We start from the raw sequence: 20,413 nt of genomic DNA, 5'->3' as shown, positions 1-20,413 counted from the left end.
TTCACTGCTATGCTGATGATAATCAGTTATACATGGCAATAACTGCTGGTAATCTCATCCACATAAAATCCTTAGAAGATTCCCTTGCAGCAGTGAGAAGTTGGATGTCTAGAAGCTTCCTACTTTTAAACTCTGACAAGACTGAAATGATGGTTTTTGGTCCAGTGAGAGATCAGCATCAATTTGACCAGTTAACACTTAGCCTAGGGTCATGTGTCATACATCACACTGACAAAGTGAGGAACCTTGGGGTAATTTTTGATCCTATGTTGTCCTTTGGCCTCCACATGAGAAATATTATGACGACTGATTTCTTCCACCTGCGAAATATAGCGAAAATTCGTCCCATCCTGTCTATGGCTGATGCTGAGACCTTGATCCATGTATTTATCTCTTCTTGATTGGACTACTGCAGTCCAGCATTAGGGCTCTCCAACTGGTTCAAAATGCTGCAGCCAGACTTTTGACACGAAGCAGAAAGTTCGACCGCATTACACCCATTTTGCCATCCCTTCACTTCCTGTCCCAGTGAGATCAGATTTTAAGGTTCTGCTACTAATCTATAAAATTGTTCACGGACTGGCACCTCCCTACCTAGCTGATCTAATTAAACCCTACGTACCGGCCCATGCTTTGCGTTCTCAGGGTGCAGGACTACTCTGTGATCCTAGGGTGAATAAGAAGTCTGCAGGTCATAGAGCTTCTCTTATCATTCCCCTGTTCTGTTGAATGATCTCCCTGCATCAGTAAAACAGTCAGATTCTGTAGAGACTTTTTAGTCACGCTTTTTACTCTTTTAATTCATTTTATTAGTAAACGGAGCGTGCCGCGGCCTCGACTTTACCTAAATTCTGGGTCTTTTAGTGAAGCTTAGGGCTAGTGGCCAGTGATCACCTTAGTATTTCTTGTTTTTCTTGTTGTTTAATGCTGACAAATTATACAATATTTCTTGTCTTTCCGATGCCTGATTCTGTTTTTTTCTCTCTGTTTAAGGTGCAGCTCCATCCAGAGATGGCATTTGTGCTGAAGACCCTCCTGTCCTGTGCACCAACAGCTTTTCCTGTATATTCGTGTTGTGAGTTGTTCTGTAATTTATGTCTGTATCATGGCCCAAGCAGATGGTCACCCCTTTGAGTCTGGTCTGCTTGAAGTTTCTTCTTCAGAGGGAGTTTTTACTTACCACTGTTGCTCTGGGAGTTAGTAATGTCATAAAAGTCCTAATTGCCTGTAAACGCAGAGACTAAATGTGGAATGTGTGGAATGATTGTTTAGATTGTATTAAAATATCTACTACATTGGCTTGTTTTAAAAGACTGTATAAAAATAATATATTAACGTGTTATAGTTTGAGTAATTAAGTAACTCAGCCACATGGGGTGTGCAGCCAGTACATTCTGAGTGCCGGTCCCAAGCCCGGATAAATGAGGAGGGTTGCGTCAGGAAGGGCATCCGGCGTAAAACAAGCCAACCCAACTATGCAGACTCAGAATCGAATTCCCATACCGGATCGGTCGCGGCCCGGGTTAACAACGTCCGCCACCGGTGCTATTGCCCAACAGGGTGCCGGTGGAAATTGGGCTACTGCTGGGTGAAGACGACGAAGAAGAGGAGGAAAACGTTGCCACGAACAGCGGGAGAAGAAAAAAACTAGAAGGGTGGAAATGAGAGTGGGGACTTTGAATGTTGGTAGTATGACTGGTAAAGGGAGAGAGCTGGCTGATATGATGGAGAGGAGAAAGGTAGACATATTGTGTGTGCAAGAGACCAAGTGGAAGGGAAGTAAGAGCAGGAGCATCGGCGGTGGGTACAAGTTGTTCCATGGTGAGGACAGGAAGAGAAATGGTGTTGGGGTAATTTTAAAGGAAGAGTATGTTAAAAGTGTGTTGGAGGTTAAGCGAGTGTCTGACAGGGTGATGAGTGTGAAGCTGGGAATTGAAGGGGTGATGATGAATATCATCAGTGCATATGCCCCACAGGTAGGTTGTGAGATGAAGGAGAAAGAAGATTTCTGGAGTGTGTTAGATGAGGTGGTGGAGAGTGTGCCCAAGCATGAAAGAGTGGTGATAGGAGCAGACTTCAATGGGCATGTTGGTGAAGGGAACAGAGGTGATGAGGAAGTAATGGGTAGATATGGTATCAAGGATAGGAATGGGGAAGGACAGATGGTAGTTGATTTTACAAAAAGGATGGAAATGGCTGTGGTGAATACCTACTTTAAGAAAAGGGAGGAGCACAGGGTAACATATAAGAGTGGAGGAAGGTGCACACAGGTGGACTACATTCTTTATAGGAGATGCAAGCTAAAATAAATCACAGACTGTAAGGTGGTAGCAGGAGAGAGTGTCACTAGACAGCATAGGATGGTTGTTTGTAGGATGACTTTAGAGGTAAAGAAGAAGAAGAGAGTGAGAGCTCAACAAAGGATCAGATGGTGGAAGCTGAAGGAGGAAGACTGTTGTGTGAAATTTAGCGAGCAGGTGAGAGAAGCACTAGTTGGAGGGGAAGCAATTTTGGACAACTGGAACGGTACTGCAGATGTGGTGAGGGAGACAGCTAGGGCAGTACTGGGTATGACATCTGGACAGTGGAAGGAAGACAAGGAGACTTGGTGGTGGAATGAAGAGGTCCAGGAAAGCATAAGGAGAAAGAGGTTGGCGAAAAAGTTTTGGGATAGTCGGAGAGATGAAGAAAGTAGACAGGAGTACAAAGAGATGCGGCGTAAGGCGAGAAGAGAAGTGGCAAAAGCAAAGTAAAAGGCATATTGCAAGCTGTACAAGAAGTTGAATAGTAAGGAAGGAGAAAAGGACTTGTACCGATTGGCCAGACAAAGGGACAGAGCTGGAAAGGATGTGCAGCAGGTTAGGGTGGTAAAAGATGCACATGGTAATGTGCTGACAAGTGAGGAGTGTGTGCTGAGAAGGTGGAGGGAATATTTTGAAGAGTTGATGAATAAAGAAAATGAGCGAGAGAAAAGGCTGGATGATGTGGTGAGAGTAAATCAGGAAGTAAAAGAGATTAGCAAGGAAGAAGTGAGGGCTGCTATGAAGAGGATGAAGAGTGGAAAGGCAGTTGGTCCAGATGACATTCCAATGGAGGCATGGAAATGTCTAGGAGAGATGGCAGTAGAGTTTCTATTCAGATTGTTTAATAAAATCTTGGAAAGTGAGAGGATGCCTGAGGAGTGGAGACGAAGTGTGCTGGTTCCTATTTTCAAGAACAAGGGTGATGTGCAGAGCTGCAGTAACTACAGAGGCATAAAGCTGATCAGCCACAGCATGAAGTTATGGGAAAGAGTAGTAGAAGCTAGGCTTAGAAAACAGGTGAAGATCTGTGAGCAGCAATATGGTTTCATGCCAAGAAAGAGCACTACAGATGCAATGTTTGCTCTGAGAATATGGTTGGAAAAGTACAGAGAAGGACAGAAAGAGTTACATTGTGTGTTTGTGGACTTAGAAAAAGCTTATGATAGGGTGCCAAGAGAAGAGTTGTGGCATTGTATGAGGAAGTCTGGAGTGTGACAGCGGTAAGATGCGCAGTCGGAATGACAGACTCATTCAAGGTGGAGGTGGGATTACACCAAGGATCAGCTCTGAGTCCTTTCTTGTTTGCAGTGGTGGTGGACAGGTTGACAGATGAGATCAGACAGGAGTCTCCATGGACTATGATGTTTGCAGATGACATTGTGATCTGTAGTGAGAGTAGAGAGCAAGTTGAGTCTAGTCTGGAGAAGTGGAGATATGCTTTGGAGAGAAGGGGAATGAAAGTCAGTAGAAGCAAGACTGAGTACATGTGTGTGAATGAGAGGGAGCCCAGTGGAATAGTGCAGTTACAAGGAGTAGAAGTGGTGAAAGTAGATGAGTTTAAATATTTGGGGTCAACTGTTCAAAGTAATGGAGAGTGTGGTAGAGAGGTGAAGAAGAGAGTGCAGGCAGGGTGGAGTGGGTGGAGAAAGGTGGCAGGAGTGATTTGTGACCGAAGAATATCAGCAAGAGCGAAGGGGAAAGTTTACAAAACAGTAGTGAGAACAGCTATGTTGTATGGTTTAGAGACAGTGGCACTAACAAAAAGACAGGAGGCAGAACTGGAGGTGGCAGAGCTGAAGATGTTGAGATTCTCTTTGGGAGTGACAAGAATGGACAAGATTAGGAATGAACATATCAGAGGGACAGCTCAGGTGGGACGGTTTGGAGACAAAGTCAGAGAGGCGAGATTGAGATGGTTTGGACATGTGCAGAGGAGGGACCCAGGGTATATAGGGAGAAGGATGCTGAGGATGGAGCCACCAGGCAGGAGGAGAAGAGGGAGACCAAAGAGGAGGTTCATGGATGTGCTGAGAGAGGACATGCAGGTGGTTGGTGTGACAGAGGAAGATACAGAGGACAGGGTGAGATGGAAACAATTGATCTGCTGTGGCAACCACTAACGGGAACAGCCAAAAGACGAAGAAGAAGTTTGAGTAATTAAGTAAACTGCCTGTGTGGCTATTTTTTGTTTGTTTGTCTGTTGTATTACTTTGTTTGTTTCACTGCGTTATATTACTGACTAGTATTTGTTTTTCCGGGCTCAGCCCGAAAGAGCGACGTGGGCCCACCCTCCTGTGGGTTCACCAACTGCAGATGGGGCCATGGGGTTCGGGTGCAGAGAGGATTGGGTGGCGGTCCATGCTCACAGCCCCTGGCTGTTGGGACGTGGAATGTCACCTCGCTAGGGGGGAAGGAGCCTGAGCTTGTACAGGAGGTTGAGAAATACCGACTAGAGATAGTCGGGCTCACCTCCACGCACAGCTTGGGCTCTGGTACCCAACTCCTGGAGAGGGGCTGGACGCTTCATTTTTCTGGCGTTGCCCACGGGGAGAGGCGGAGAGCTGTGGTCGCATTGATTATTGCTCCGCAGCTCACTCGCCATGTGTTGGAGTTCATTCCGGTGAATGAGAGGGTCGCGTCCCTACGCCTTCGGGTCGGGGACAGGTCTCTCACCATTGTCTTGGCCTACGGGCCGAGCAGCAGTGCAGAGTACTTGACCTTCCTGGAGTCCCTGGGAGGGGTACTAGATAGCGCTCTGACTGGGGACTCCATTGTTCTCCTGGGGGATTTCAACGCCCACGTGGGTGGCGACTGTGTGACCTGGAGGGGGGTGATCGGGAAGCATGGCCTCCCCGATTTGAACCCGAGTGGTGCTCAGTTGTTGGACTTCTGTGCTAGTCACAGTTTGTCCATCTCCAACACCATGTTCGAGCACAAGGGTGTCCATAAGTGCACGTGGCACCAGGACACCCTGAGCTGGAGGTCGATGATCAACTGTGTAGTCGTATCATCTGACCTTCGGCCACGTGTCTTGGACACTCGAGTGAAGAGAGGGGCAGAGCTGTCGACTGATCACCACATCGTGGTGAGTTGGATCCGCTGGGAGGGGAGGAAGCTGGTCAGACCTGGCAGGCCCAAACGTATCCTGAGGGTCTGCTGGGAACGACTGGCGGAACCCTCTGTCAGCGAGGTCTTCAACTCCCACCTCCGGGAGAGCTTCTCCCAGATCCCGGGGGAGGTTGGAGACATGGAGTCCGAGTGGACCATGTTCTCCACCTCCATTGTCGATGCGCCGCTCATAGCTGTGGTCACAAGGTCTCTGGTGCCTGTCACGGCGGCAATCCCCGAACCCGGTGGTGGACACCGGAAGTAAGGGATGCCATCAAGCTGAAGAAGGAGTCCTACTTATCTCTGTTGGTAGGTGGGACCCCAGAGGCAGCTGACAGGTACGGGCAGGCCAAGCGTGCCGCAGCCCGTTTGTCGCAGAGGCAAAAACTCGAGTCTCGGAGGAGTTCGGGGAGGCCATGGAGGAGGACTATCAGTTGGCCTTGAAGAGATTCTGGCAAACTGCCCGACGCCTCAGGAGGCGGAACCAGCTCTCCATCAGCACTGTTTACGGTGCGGGTGGGGAGCTGTTGACCTTGACTGGGGATGTTGTCGGGCGGTGGAAGGAGTACTTCGAGGATCTCCTCAATCCCATTGTCACATCTTCCGAAGAGGAAGCAGAGACTGGGGACTCAGAGGTGGACTCATCCATTACCCAGGCCGAAGTCACCAAGGTGGTTAGAAAGCTCCTCAGTGGCAAGGCTCCTGGGGTGGATGAAATCCATCCTGAGTACCTTAAGTCTCTGGATGTTGTGGGACTGTCTTGGTTGACACGCCTCTGCAACATCGCGTGGCGAGCCGGGATAGTGCCTCTAGATTGGCAGACCGGGGTGGTGGTCCCTCTGTTTAAGAAGGGGGACGGAGGGTGTGTTCCAACTATAGGGGGATCACACTCCTCAGCCTACTTGGTAAGGTCTATTCCAGAGTACTGGAGAGGAGAATTCGACCGATAGTCGAACCTCAGATTCAGGAGGACCAGTGTGGTTTTCGTCCTGGTCGCGGCACACTGGACCAGCTCTACACGCTCCATCGAGTGCTCGAGGGTTCATGGGAGTTCGCCCAACCAGTCCACATGTGTTTTGTGGATCTGGAGAAGGCATTCGACCGTGTCCCTCGAGGCACCCTGTGGGGAGTGCTCTGGGAGTACGGGGTCCAGGGTCCTTTGCTAAGGGCTATCAGGTCCCTGTACGACCGCAGCAGGAGCTTGGTTCGCACTGCCGGTAGTAAGTCAAACCTGTTTCCAGTGCACGTTGGCCTCCGCCAAGGCTGCCCTTTGTCACCGGTTCTGTTCATTATTTTTATGGACAGAATTTCTAGGCGCAGCCAGGGTGTAGAGGGGTTCTGGTTTGGGAACTACAGAATCTTGTCTCTGCTGTTTGTGGACGATGTGGTTCTGTTGACTTCGTCAAATCAGGACCTTCAGCGTGCACTGGGGCGGTTTGCAGCCGAGTGTGAAGTGTCCAGGATGAAAATCAGCACCTCCAAATCCGAGGCCATGGTTCTTGACCGGAAAAAGGTGCTTTGCCCTCTTCAGGTCGGTGGAGTTTAAGTATCTCGGGGTCTTGTTCACGAGTGAGGGACGGATGGAGCGTGAGATCAACAGACGGATCGGTGCAGCATCTGCAGTGATGCGGTCGCTGTATCGGACTGTCGTGGTGAAGAGAGAGCTGAGTAGGGGGCAAAGCTCTTGATTTACCGATCGATCTACGTTCAGATCCTCACCTATGGTCATGAGATTTGGCTCATGACCAAAAGAACGAGATCGCGAGTACAAGCGGCCGAGATGAGTTTCCTCTGCAGCGTGGCTGGGCGCTCCCTTAGAGATAGGGTGAGGAGCTCGGTCACTCGGGAGGAGCTCGGAGTCGAGCCGCTGCTCCTCCAAGTCGAAAGGAGTCAGTTGAGGTGGCTTGGGCATCTTTTCCGGATGCCCCCTGGACGCCTCGCTGGAGAGGTGTTACGGGCACGTCCCATTGGGAGGAGGCCCCGGGGAAGACTCAGGACACACTGGAGGGACTACATCTCTCGGCTGGCTTGGGAATGCCTTGGGGTTCCCCCGGAGGAGCTGGGGGAGGTGTGTGTGGATCGGGAGGTCTGGGCGGCTTTGCTTGAGCTGCTGCCCCCGCAACCCGACTCTGGATAAATCGGAAGAAAATGGATGGATGGATATTTGTTTTTTGTGTTTATTTTTTGTTTGTACACAGAAACTGATGTACGGGGTGGGCGTTTAGAAGCTTCTGCTTCTGCCCACACCCTTTCAGCCGCACTAAATTGGTAAATTGTTTTTGTTCTTTTCTATGTTTTAATTTTTGTTTTCTCTTGAATGTTTTGTAAATGAGAGATTTTGTTCGTGCGTGCTGAATAAACTATTCATTCATTCATTCATTATTGGCAGTAAAGGCAGAGACTAAAAGCCATTATTTCTGGTAAACGCAGAGACTAAAAGCCATTATTTCTGGTAAACGCAGAGACTAAAAGCCATTATTTCTGGTAAACGCAGAGACTAAAAGCCATTATTTCTGGTAAACGCAGAGATTAAAAGCCATTACTGCCGGAAAAAACACAGAGACTAAAAGCCATTATTTCTGGTAAACGCAGAGACTAAAAGCCATTACTGCCAGAAAACACAGAGACTAAAAGCCATTATTTCTGGTAAACGCAGAGACTAAAAGCCATTATTTCTGGTAAACTCATAGACTAAAAGCCATTACTGCTGGAAAAAACACAGAGACTAAAAGCGATTATTTCTGGTAAATGCAGAGACTAAAAGCCATTACTGCCAGAAAACACAGAGACTAAAAGCCATTATTTCTGGTAAACGCAGAGACTAAAAGCCATTATTTCTGGTAAACGCAGAGAATAAAAGCCATTATTTCTGGTAAACGCAGAGAATAAAAGCCATTATTTCTGGTAAATGCAGAGAATAAAAGCCATAACTGCCAGGAAACACAGAGACTAAAAGCCATTATTTCTGGTAAACACAGATTAAAAGCCATTATTTCTGGTAAACGCACAGACTAAAAGCAATTACTGCCGGTAAACACAGAGACTAAAAGCCATTATTTCTGGTAAATGCAGAGAATAAAAGCCATTATTTCTGGTAAATGCAGAAAATAAAAGCCATTATTTCTGGTAAATGCAGAAAATAAAAGCCATAACTGCCAGGAAACACAGAGACTAAAAGCCATAACTGCCAGGAAACACAGAGACTAAAAGCCATTATTTCTGGTAAACGCAGAGATTAAAAGCCATTATTTCTGGTAAACGCAGAGATTAAAAGCCATTATTTCTGGTAAACGCAGAGATTAAAAGCCATTATTTCTGGTAAATGCAGAGACTACAAGCCATTATTTCTGGTAAACGAGAGACTACAAGCCATTATTTCTGGTAAACGCAGAGACTAAAAGCCATTATTTCTGGTAAACGCAGAGACTAAAAGCCATTATTTCTGGTAAACGCAGAGACTAAAAGCCATTATTTCTGGTAAACGCAGAGACTAAAAGCCATTATTTCTGGTAAACGCAGAGGCTAAAAGCCATTATTTCTGGTAAACGTAGAGATTAAAAGCCATTATTTCTGGTAAATGCAGAGACTAAAAGCCATTATTTCTGGTAAATGCAGAGACTAAAAGCCATTATTTCTGGTAAATGCAGAGACTAAAAGCCATTATTTCTGGTAAATGCAGAGACTAAAAGCCATTACTGCCGGAAAATGCAGAGGCTAAAAGCCATTATTTCTGGTAAATGCAGAGGCTACAAGCCATTATTTCTGGTAAACGCACAGACTACAAGCCATTATTTCTGGTAAACGCAGAGACTACAAGCCATTATTTCTGGTAAACGCAGAGACTAAAAGCCATTATTTCTGGTAAACGCAGAGACTAAAAGCCATTATTGGTGGTAAGCGCAGAGACTAAAAGCCATTATTGGTGGTAAGCGCAGAGACTAAAAGCCATTATTGGTGGTAAAGCCAGAGGTTAAAAGTCGTAATTGCCGGTAAACGCAGAGACTAAAAGTCATAATTGTCGGTAAACGCAGAGACTAAAAGTCATAATTGTCGGTAAACGCAGAGACTAAAAGTCATAATTGTCGGTAAACGCAGAGACTAAAAGTCATATATATATATTGACAGTCAGTCAGAGCTGCGTGTCGTCAAAGCGAGCTGCAAAAAGTTTGTACCTGAGTTTTCAGAGGTGGTGTTTGTAGTTGCCATCTGCCACGCCGGTGTTTGCCAACCCGGACAGTGGGAATACCACCTCAACTGGCAACTTAGCCCCGCGACTGGACAGCAACAACATCCGAGGCCCGCCCAACGTGGTGAATTCACTGAGGCCGCGCGCTGCGTCATTAAAGCCGCGCGTCACGAGTGCCGCTTCCCCGAGGCCTCGTGCAGCCACCGCGGATCCATCAGCACGGAAACACCGAGGCCGCGCGGCACCAGCGCAGTGCAGATCCATCCCGGTGACAAACAACGCAGGCTGTTAACATCGGCGATCGACAAGCTGCTCATAAGCCGACCATGGGGCCTAAGAAGGTTCTGAAAGCGGAGGAAGGTGACGATATTAAAAAATCTCTGGACTTTCTATCAGAGGAGATTTCTGTTGTGAAGCAGCAACAGAAATCAATCATGGATCTGGTGGAGGAGGTGAAGGCATTACGGCTCCAGAACGCCGAGAAAGACCGGCATCTGGTGCAGCTGGAAAATAGAGTGGCTGAATTGGAGCAGTACACCAGAATTAACGACGTCATCATCACCGGTCTTCACATCAAACCACGGTCCTACGCACGGGCGGTAACAGATGAGAGCGGAGGGGAGCCCAGTGAACAGGAGGTCAGCTCTGTGGAAAAACAGGTTGCTGATTTCCTCCTATCTAAAGGTATAGAAATGGATTTAAATAACATTGAAGCGTGCCACCCTCTGCCCCGGAGAAATGACGGTGATAAACGAACCGTCATCATGAGATTCATCAACAGAAAACACAAAACAGCACTGTTAAAACAAGGAAGAAAACTGAAAGGGACAAACGTATTCATCAATGAACATCTCACCAAACGGAATGCCGACATCGCCAGGAAAGCACGCTTCTTGAAGAAACAGGGAAAAATCCAGCACACATGGACTTCAAACTGTAAAATATTCATCAAACTGAACGGATCACCAGAACAAGCAAAAGTCATGGCAATAAGGAACATCGAGGAGCTGGACAAATATGAACAATAGTGTTTCTTAAAGCGAGGATCTGGACAAATATGACCAATAAGGTATGAGGACACAAACACATCACAACACCATGACACAGACCAGAGGAACCTATTCATCTACTACCTATTCATCTATATCTGGAGACAAGAAGGATATAACTCAAAGGATTGCTGATCATGGAAAAGTAGAACTGAGAACATTTAAATACACAGACCACAATGTACTGGACTTGGAGCACGATATAGACCCGGACAATAATTTCTTCTCAAATATCAATGACAGTTGTTGCTATTATACAGATGAACAGTTTAATCGGATCATTAAAACAGATAAATGATCAATAATCCATTTCAACAGCAGAAGTCTATATGCAAACTTTAACAACATTAAAGAATATTTAAGTCAGTTTAAAAAAATATTTAACATAATTGCTATATCAGAAACATGGATCAATGAAGATAAAGGAATGGATTTTGAACTGGATGGATATGAATTTAATTGTGTAAACAAAAAATAAGAGTGGAGGAGGAGTGGCTGTGTATGTGGATAAGAACATGGATTATAAAATAGTAGACAATATGACAACTGTGATTGATAACTTATTAGAATGTATAACTATTGAAATATGTGAAGAAAAAAGCAAAAATGTATTAGTCAGCTGTATATATAGAGCACCAGGATCTAGTATTGAAACATTCACTGACTCTATGGAAAAAACGTTCTCAAAAACTAATCAAAAAACTGTGTTCATTTGTGGTGACTTAAATATTGATCTGCTCAATCCAAATAAGCATAAAATAACAGATGAATTTATCAGTATAATGTACAGTATGAGTTTATATCCAAAAATCACCAGGCCAAGCAGAATTACATCCCATAGTGCCACCTTAATTGATAATATATTCAGCAATGATATTGAGAATAACACTGTGAGTGGATTATTAATCAATGACATTAGTGATCATCTACCAGTTTTCATCGTTTATAATAGAAACCATCGGCGGAATCAGCCAGAGGAGAAAATAAAATACAGGCGAGTGCGGACAGAGGAAAACATGAACACACTAAAGAAGGATTTACAGGAGCAAAACTGGGAAAAGGTATACAGTGAAAGTGATGTTGATAGTGCATATGAAACTTTTTTTACAAATATTTACATCATTATATGATAAAAACTGTCCAATTAAACAAGACTACAGAAAACAAAAAAATCCAAGCTCGACCATGGATGACGAAAGGGTTACGAAATGCATGTAATAAGAAAAATACACTGTATAGAGAATTCATAAAACTAAAGACTAAAGAGGCAGAAAATAGATATAAGAAATACAAAAATAGATTAATATTATATGGGTATGTAGGAAGGAATATTATAGTAACATATTATATAATAACAAAAACAATATTAAAGGAATATGGGATATATTAAATAGCATTATCAAAAATGGTAATAAAAAACAGAGTTACCCTCAGTATTTCATTGATAATAATGTCAAGAAGGAAAATAAGGATGAGGTAGTCAACTGTTTTAATAATTTTTTTGTAAATATTGGACCAAGCTTGGCAGAAAAAATTCCCGATTCCCAACCTGAGGATTGGGATAATAATCTCATAGAAAGAAATCCCTGTTCAATGTTCCTCACAGCAGTGGATGGAAATGAAATTATAGACATTGTGAATAATTGTAAATATAAAACATCTACCGATTTAAATGAAATTGATATGGTGGTGGTAAAACAGGTCATTGAATGGATTGTAGAACCATTAACATACATCTGTAACTTATCATTTCAAACCGGTAAATTTCCCAATCAAATGAAAATAGCTAAGGTTGTGCCGCTGTATAAGACTGGGGATAGACACCACTTCACAAATTATAGACCTGTTTCTTTGCTTCCACAATTTTCCAAATTATTAGAAAAGTTATTCAATAATAGATTAGACAAATTCATAAATAAACATAAATTACTTACTGATAGTCAATATGGATTCAGAGCACATAGTTCAACATCACTTGCATTAATAGAATCAGTTGAGGAGATTACAAACGCCATAGACCACAAATTACATTCAGTTGGAATATTTATAGACCTTAAAAAGGCTTTTGATACAATTAATCATGACATATTAATCAATAAACTTGAACAGTATGGGATTAGGGGGTTGGTGTTGCACTGGGTGAGAAGCTACTTAAGTAACAGAAAACAGTTTGTGAAGTTGGGGGAATATACATCATCATGCTTGGACAATGCTTGTGGCGTCCCACAGGGGTCAGTATTGGGTCCAAAACTGTTTCTAATTTATATAAATGATATTGTCAATGTTTCCAAAATATTAAAATTAGTATTATTTGCAGATGACACAAGCATTTTTTGTTCAGGGGGGGATTTGCAGGAGTTACTGAGGAGGATCAGTATAGAAATGGGAAAATTGAAAATATGGTTTGACAGAAACAAATTATCATTAAACTTAAGTAAAACAAAATACATGTTATTTGGCTATTGTAATACAGACATACAGGTTCAGTTACAAGTCGAGGGGGTAGATATTGAAAGGGTACATGAAAATAAGTTTCTGGGGGTGATAATAGATGATAAGATAAACTGGAAGACTCATATAAAACATATACAAAGTAAACTGTCAAGAAGCATTTCAGTTCTAAACAAAGCGAAACATATTCTGGACCACAACTCACTCCGCATTCTTTACTGCTCACTGGTTTTACCATATTTACAGTACTGTGCAGAGGTATGGGGTAATACTTATAAAGGTACAACACAATCACCATCAGTAACTATGAAGTAAGTCAGTGGGCTGCAAGAAAGTCAAAAAAAAAAGTAAACTGTTAATAATGTTTGGAGTGTCTTAAGTTTAAATGTAACCTGTCAGTGATGTAATCTATTAATTAATGGTCATAATTATGAAATGGGTCAGTGGTATGTGACAAGTTAAAGAAATGCAATCTGTTAAATAATGTTGACTATGATGCTGTATATTGAAAGATTGTATTGTTAAAAGGGGCAGAAATCATAAGACTTGTTCTTCTTTCTGCTCCTTTTCATTCTGGTATTGTGGTGCTTTTGTTTTTTGCTTTTCTGTTTTTCTTTTAAATGAATGAAATAAATATTTAAAAAAAAAAAATAAATAAAAAATAATGCAGAAAAGAGCTATACGAATTATTCATAATACTGGCTATAGAGATCATACAAATCCACTATTTTTACAATCCAAATTCTTAAAATTCACAGACTTGGTTCATTTTCAAACAGTACAAATTGTGTATAAAGCAATAAACAATTTACTTCCAGCAAATATTAAAAATATGTTTTTTAACAGATCAGGGGATTACAGTCTGAGGGGGAAATTTAATTTAAAGCATCAGTGGGCACGAACAACATTAAAAGGTTTCTGTATTTCTGTCTGTGGGGTGAGGATGTGGAACAGATTGGGAGTGGGGCTCAAGCAATGTCCAAGCATGAACCAGTTCAAACAGCGGTACAAAAATATGTTTTTTTCTGGGTATAGGGAGGAGGAAGGGTAATGAGGGTTAGGGTGTTTTTGTTTTTTGCTTCGGCTTGTAAATATATAGTATTTTGTATGTAAGTAGGTATGTGTAGGTGTATATTTATGTTTGTGTATGTATATGTGTATATATATGTATATATGTATATGTGTATATATATATGTGTATATATGTGTATGTATATATATATATATATATATATATATATATATATATATATATATATATATATATATATATATATATATATATATATATATATATATATATATATCGGTTTAGGTGTGTAGGAATCTATGTGTATATGTGGCAAAGGGTATTACTGGTTGTGGGGAAGAAGGGGTAGGGATAAATAAGCTGATGCTTCACCCTACCCCTTTTCGGACATGTTGGGTACACAGTAGGAACTTTTTTGTTGTTGTCTTTACTGATCTATCTTGTAATTGTTGTTGTATCAAATGTTCGAAATAAACAGTTTTCATTCATTCATTCATTCATAATTGCCAGTAAACGCAGAGACTAAAAGCCATTACTGATGGTAAACACAGAGAATAAAAGTCAGAACTGCCAGTAAACGCAGAGACTGAAAGTCATAATTGCCGGTAACTAAACATACAAAATGGCAAATGTCAGCTCTTCCCAGTTTGTCCGTGATCGAAGTCATACAAACGCATACATACAGAGGCCACTTGGCTTTTAATATATATATATATATATATATATATATATATATATATATATATATATATGTCAGGTCTGTGATTATTTAATTAAACTCTGTCTCTTCCAGATAAAATAGGATCATTTAAAAAAATTGGTCCATTTACGATCCTTGTTTTTTGTTTGGATTTGCAGTCGTAAAATAATGAAAGTGGGTAAAAGCCCGAGTGGTTTGACAGCGAATGGAACCAGAAAGGCCTGATCATACTGCTCAACTAAATGACAGGCTCCACCTCAGTCCTGGTCCTGTCTGAGTAGTTAAGTGTTGGGATAAGACTGGACTTGTTGTTACATTCAAGCAGCTGCACTTCCTGTCTGTGCCCATGCACTCCTCAAAACACTCCTCTTGTCTTGGAGAACTAAGTAACTTTGGTCAGTTTTTGCTGTTTTGTCCTTTTTTTGGTTGCATTCTTCTCTATGGAGCTCCCCCTACAGCTTGGGAGTACATATGTCTAGAAACTCAAAAAACTAACTTGCTGGTCCTCCGCCCTCCTCCCCCATCCCCTGCTCCCCATGTGCATTTGTTTTTACACAATCCACGAACAGTGTCATAAAAAGTGACAACCACAGAAATACAGAGAACAGAGTTTAGCTCAGACGGCTCTTGTGCTCTCTTTCTTGCCGTTCTTGCGTGGACAATCTCTCACTCGTTGCCTCTCTCTGCAACTATGTACATGATCAGTGAGGAAATATGATGTTATGCTTTCAGCCCATAGTAAACTCTGCTGCAAATCTTCCCCCAGCAGCAGGAACACAGGTTTGCTTCTATTTTTCACACTATCTTTCAGCTCTGCTATTCTTAGAAAGTCCGACTGAGATTGACCCGCGAATGACCCCTCGCTCTGTTATGCTGTTTTTCTCTTCCTCTAACAGTTTTTTTTTTTTGTTTGCTTTTTTCGCTGGCTCCGATTATGACCAAGTAAGAAATAAACCCTTTGTTGACGTGTTCTTTAGCCGCTAGCTCACTGGTGCCTGGACAGGGGACATGCATGTGTTGTTGAGAGAGAGCCCCTATTCTCCCCAAAACAAGTAATTTAACCATTACAATTACTCCCAAAGTGTAAGATAAAGGTTAAAATGTAACTTCGTTCCCCTTTAAAGGGAAAACTACAGACATGCAGAGAAATGTCCGCACCTTACAAACAGCAGCCTGCAGGATGGCATCAAACCCGCCCTCTGGTGCATCCCGGTTACGCGACACCATCTGCTTCTGGACCTCCTCGTTAAAGCGGTCCACTTTGTCCGTGAGTGACAGGATGTGGCGGAACCCAAAGGTGGGGACACAGTTGGGGAACAGTTTGTATCTGTGCACAGAAACATTAAGAATCTCTTTTCAAAGTCACATCACCATTAAAGTGTCAAAATGCACTGGGCAGCGGCACCGCCAGGAAATCAGGCAGTGTGTGGCATTCACATTACTCTATAGAAAATAAATTTCTTGTATGGAAATCGCTCTCTGCTCCAAGCCATCGTGAAGCTGTATAACCGTTTCTGCAGTCAGAGCCAGAGTCGCTCAGTTTTGCCTACTCCAGACAGCCTAATGGTGCTGCAGTGTTCCCCCTAGAATTTCTTCAAGCTGTGGTGATACTCACTGAAACTACCTTCAAAATCACGAGATGTGCTGCGCAGAAAGATGTGAGGCACTCAGAAACTCAAACGCTGATGCTCAGTGATGCGCACATCACTTATGTGGAATCCTGGTGGTTAAAATACTTACATGGATATTTTTCAGACTAAACACCCAAAGACAAGGATCACCCAGTTTCAGTATCATTAACTAATCAATAACTGCATGGGTCCAAAAAAACAAAAGAAAAAGGTTATGAGCAAAAACCTAATGTGCATATTTACTGTCAGTATCCCCCCAGTCATCAGTGACAGATCTCAGGGTGTGTGTGCACCCACTTTTTCTTCAAAGTTTAAGTCCAGACACCCTGGTAAAGGAGGAGGCTGGGCTAAAGGTGACCCGCAGGGCACCAGTCAGTAACAATCATTCACACACTGCACAGTGGCGAAGCTACTAACCATTAACCAGATTATCTTCAGAATCACAAATGTATACTTTATTCAGCACCGATTCTGATTCTGTTCTGAGTTACTGACCAACTGTAATAGCAGGAATGGTGAGATAGTATGTCACAAAAAATAAACAAAAAATGTGTGCAGTGTAGAGGTTGAGATTAATGTCTGACTTTTTCCCTCTATGTCGCCCAACAGACATCTGACTTATTACCCAAGAACAAAATATGGCCATTGGGTACTGCGAAGGGTTTGTGTCCATCTGTCTGTGTTCAGCAAAAGTCCAGTCCTCTTACTGCCAGAGATGTCAAATTCACAGAGAACATTCTTGGGACATAGACCTTCGACAACTTCAAAGATGGCTAACCTTGACCTGCAACCCCAATTCCAATGAAGTTGGGACGTTGTGTAAAATGTAAATAAAAACAGAATACAATGACTTGCAAATCCTTTTCAACCTATGAGGTCTGTTAGAAAAGTATCTGACCTTTTTGTTTTTTTCAAAAACCTGATGGATTTGAATCACGTGTGCTTGCATGAGCCAACCTTGAACCTTCATGCGAATGCGTGAATTTTTTTCACGCCTGTCGGTTGCATCATTTGCTTGTAAGCAGCCTTTGTGTGAGGATGGGTGGAGTCTCTCATCGTTTTTTTCTTTGCAAGGAAATGGAGAAATGACTGGCGCAGTGCGACTGCATCAAATTTTGCCAGAAACTGGGCGATAGCCAGGTGGAAACCATTCGGATTATTCAGATGGCTTTCGGTGACGATCCTCTGGGCATCACACAGATTAAGGAGCGGTACAACCGCTTTAAAGACGTCCACACAACGGTGGAGAGCGAGCCACGCTCCGATCGGCCATCGACATGCTGAAATCAAATCAAATCAATTTTATTTATATAGCACCAAATCACAACAAACAGTTGCCCCAAGGCACTTTATATTGTAAGGCAAAGCCATACAATAATTACAGAAAAACCCCAACGGTCAAAACGACCCCCTGTGAGCAAGCACTTGGCGACAGTGGGAAGGAAAACTCCCTTTTAACAGGAAGAAACCTCCAGCAGAACCAGGCTCAGGGAGGGGCAGTCTTCTGCTGGGACTGGTTGGGGCTGAGGGAGAGAACCAGGAAAAAGACATGCTGTGGAGGGGAGCAGAGATCAATCACTAATGATTAAATGCAGAGTGGTGCATACAGAGAAAAGAGAAAGAAACACTCAGTGCATCATGGGAACCCCCCAGCAGTCTAAGTCTATAGCTCAGGGTCACCTGATCCAGCCCTAACTATAAGCTTTAGGAAAAAGGAAAGTTTTAAGCCTAATCCTAAAAGTAGAGAGGGTGTCTGTCTCCCTGATCCGAATTGGGAGCTGGTTCCACAGGAGAGGAGCCTGAAAGCTGAAGGCTCTGCCTCCCATTCTACTCTTACAAACCCTAGGAACTACAAGTAAGCCTGCAGTCTGAGAGCGAAGCACTCTATTGGGGATATATGGTACTATGAGGTCCCTAAGATAAGATGGGACCTGATTATTCAAAACCTTATAAGTAAGAAGAAGAATTTTAAATTCTATTCTAGAGTTAACAGGAAGCCAATGAAGAGAGGCCAATATGGGTGAAATATGCTCTCTCCTTCTAGTCCCTGTCAGCACTCTAGCTGCAGCATTTTGAATTAACTGAAGGCTTTTCAGGGAACTTTTAGGACAACCTGATAATAATGAATTACAATAGTCCAGCCTAGAGGAAATAAATGCATGAATTAGTTTTTCAGCATCACTCTGAGACAAGACCTTTCTAATTTTAGAGATATTGCGCAAATGCAAAAAAGCAGTCCTACATATTTGTTTAATATGCGCATTGAATGACATATCCTGATCAAAAATGACTCCAAGATTTCTCACAGTATTACTAGAGGTCAGGGTAATGCCATCCAGAGTAAGGATCTGGTTAGACACCACGTTCCTAAGATTTGTGGGGCCAAGTACAATAACTTCAGTTTAATCTGAGTTTAAAAGCAGGAAATTAGAGGTCATCCATGTCCTAAGGTCTGTAAGACAATCCTGCAGTTTAGCTAATTGGTGTGTGTCCTCTGGCTTCATGGATAGATAAAGCTGGGTATCATCTGCGTAACAATGAAAATTTAAGCAATGCCGTCTAATAATACTGCCTAAGGGAAGCATGTATAAAGTGAATAAAACTGATCCTAGCACAATGACCAGATCATTTCCAAAGTGAATGCTGTGGTGATGTGGGACCGTCGTGTGACTATCCGAGAAATTGCGGAAGAGGTGGACATCAGCACTTTTTCGGCACATTCCACTGTGACAGAAGATTTTGCCATGAAAACATATGCAGCGAAATTCATCGGCACAAAGCTGATGGCGCAGCAAAAGTGCCTTTGTGTTGAAGTCTCACAGGACATGTTGTGACATGCCCAGCTCGTCCACCATTCGGAAGATTGAGACGGCTTTCGGTGGCTTTTCAGTCGTGTGACTATCCGAGAAATTGTGGACGAGGTGGACATGTCACAACATGTCCCGTGAGTCTTCAACACGGAGGCGCTTTTGCTGCACCATCAGCTTCGCGCCGATGAATTTCGCTGCAACTGTTTTCATGGCAAAATCTTCTGTCACAGTGGAATGTGCCGAAAAAGTGCTGATGTCCACCTCTTCTGCAATTTCTCGGATAATCACACGACGGTCCCGCATCACCACAGCGTTCACTTTGGAAATGATCTGGTCATTTCAGCATGTTGATGGCTGCCCGGAGCGCGGCTCGCTCTCCACCGTTGTGCGGCCATCTTTAAACTGGTTGTACTGCTCCTTAATCTGTGTGATGCCCAGAGGATCGTCACCAAAAGCCATCTGCATAATTCAAATGGTTTCCACCTGGCTGTCGCCCAGTTTCTGGCAAAATTTGATGCAGTCCCGCTGCGCCAGTCGTTCCTCCATTTCCTTGCAAAGAAAAAACGACAAGAGACTCCACCCATCCTCACACAAAGGCTGCTTACAAGCAAATGACGCAATCGACAGGCGTGAAAAAAATCATGCATGCGCACATTTCCCATTCTTGCTTGATGTACGACTTCAGTTGTTCAACAGTCCGGGGTCTCCGCTGTCGTATGTTGCGCTTCATAATGCGCCACACATTTTCAATGGGTGACAGGTCTGGACTGCAGGCAGGCCAGTCTAGTACCCGCACTCTTTTACTACGAAGCCACGCTGTTGTAACACGTGCAGAATGTGGCTTGACATTGTCTTGCTAAAATAAGCAGGGACGTCCCTGAAAAAGACGTTGCTTGGATGGCAGCATGTGTTGCTCCAAAACCTGGATGTACCTTTCAGCATTGATGGTGCCATCACAGATGTGTAAGCTGTCCATGCCATGGGCACTAACACACCCCCATACCATCACAGATGCTGGCTTTTGAACTTTGTGCTGTAACAATCTGGATGGTCTTTTTCCTCTTTTGTCTGGAGGACAGGACGTCCATGATTTCCAAAAACAATTTGAAATGTGGACTCATCAGACCACAGCACACTTTTCCACT

The 20,413-nt window shown here is 43.3% G+C and overlaps 1 protein-coding gene and 1 long non-coding RNA gene across 2 annotated transcripts in view; both read right to left on the bottom strand.

Annotated features, from left to right (window-relative positions):
• The window catches only part of itgb5 (integrin, beta 5), a 161,623-nt gene that overhangs the window by 114,423 nt on the left and 26,787 nt on the right, over positions 1 to 20,413 (bottom strand). Inside the window, exon 5 of the mRNA XM_034186204.1 lies at positions 15,986 to 16,154. Coding sequence (XP_034042095.1) covers positions 15,986 to 16,154 — 169 coding nt within the window. The remainder of the gene's footprint in view (positions 1 to 15,985; positions 16,155 to 20,413) is intronic.
• LOC117524430 lies at positions 1,255 to 4,557 on the bottom strand. The gene is made up of 3 exons (XR_004564771.1): positions 4,471 to 4,557; positions 2,576 to 2,577; positions 1,255 to 1,362 (listed from the first exon to the last, which is right to left on the bottom strand). It is a non-coding gene; the product is annotated as an uncharacterized LOC117524430 (long non-coding RNA).

Source organism: Thalassophryne amazonica, chromosome 14 (genome assembly GCF_902500255.1).
Source record: "Thalassophryne amazonica chromosome 14, fThaAma1.1, whole genome shotgun sequence".
NCBI classification, from domain to species: Eukaryota; Metazoa; Chordata; class Actinopteri; order Batrachoidiformes; family Batrachoididae; genus Thalassophryne; species Thalassophryne amazonica.
This window is presented reverse-complemented; position numbering and strand designations above follow the sequence as displayed.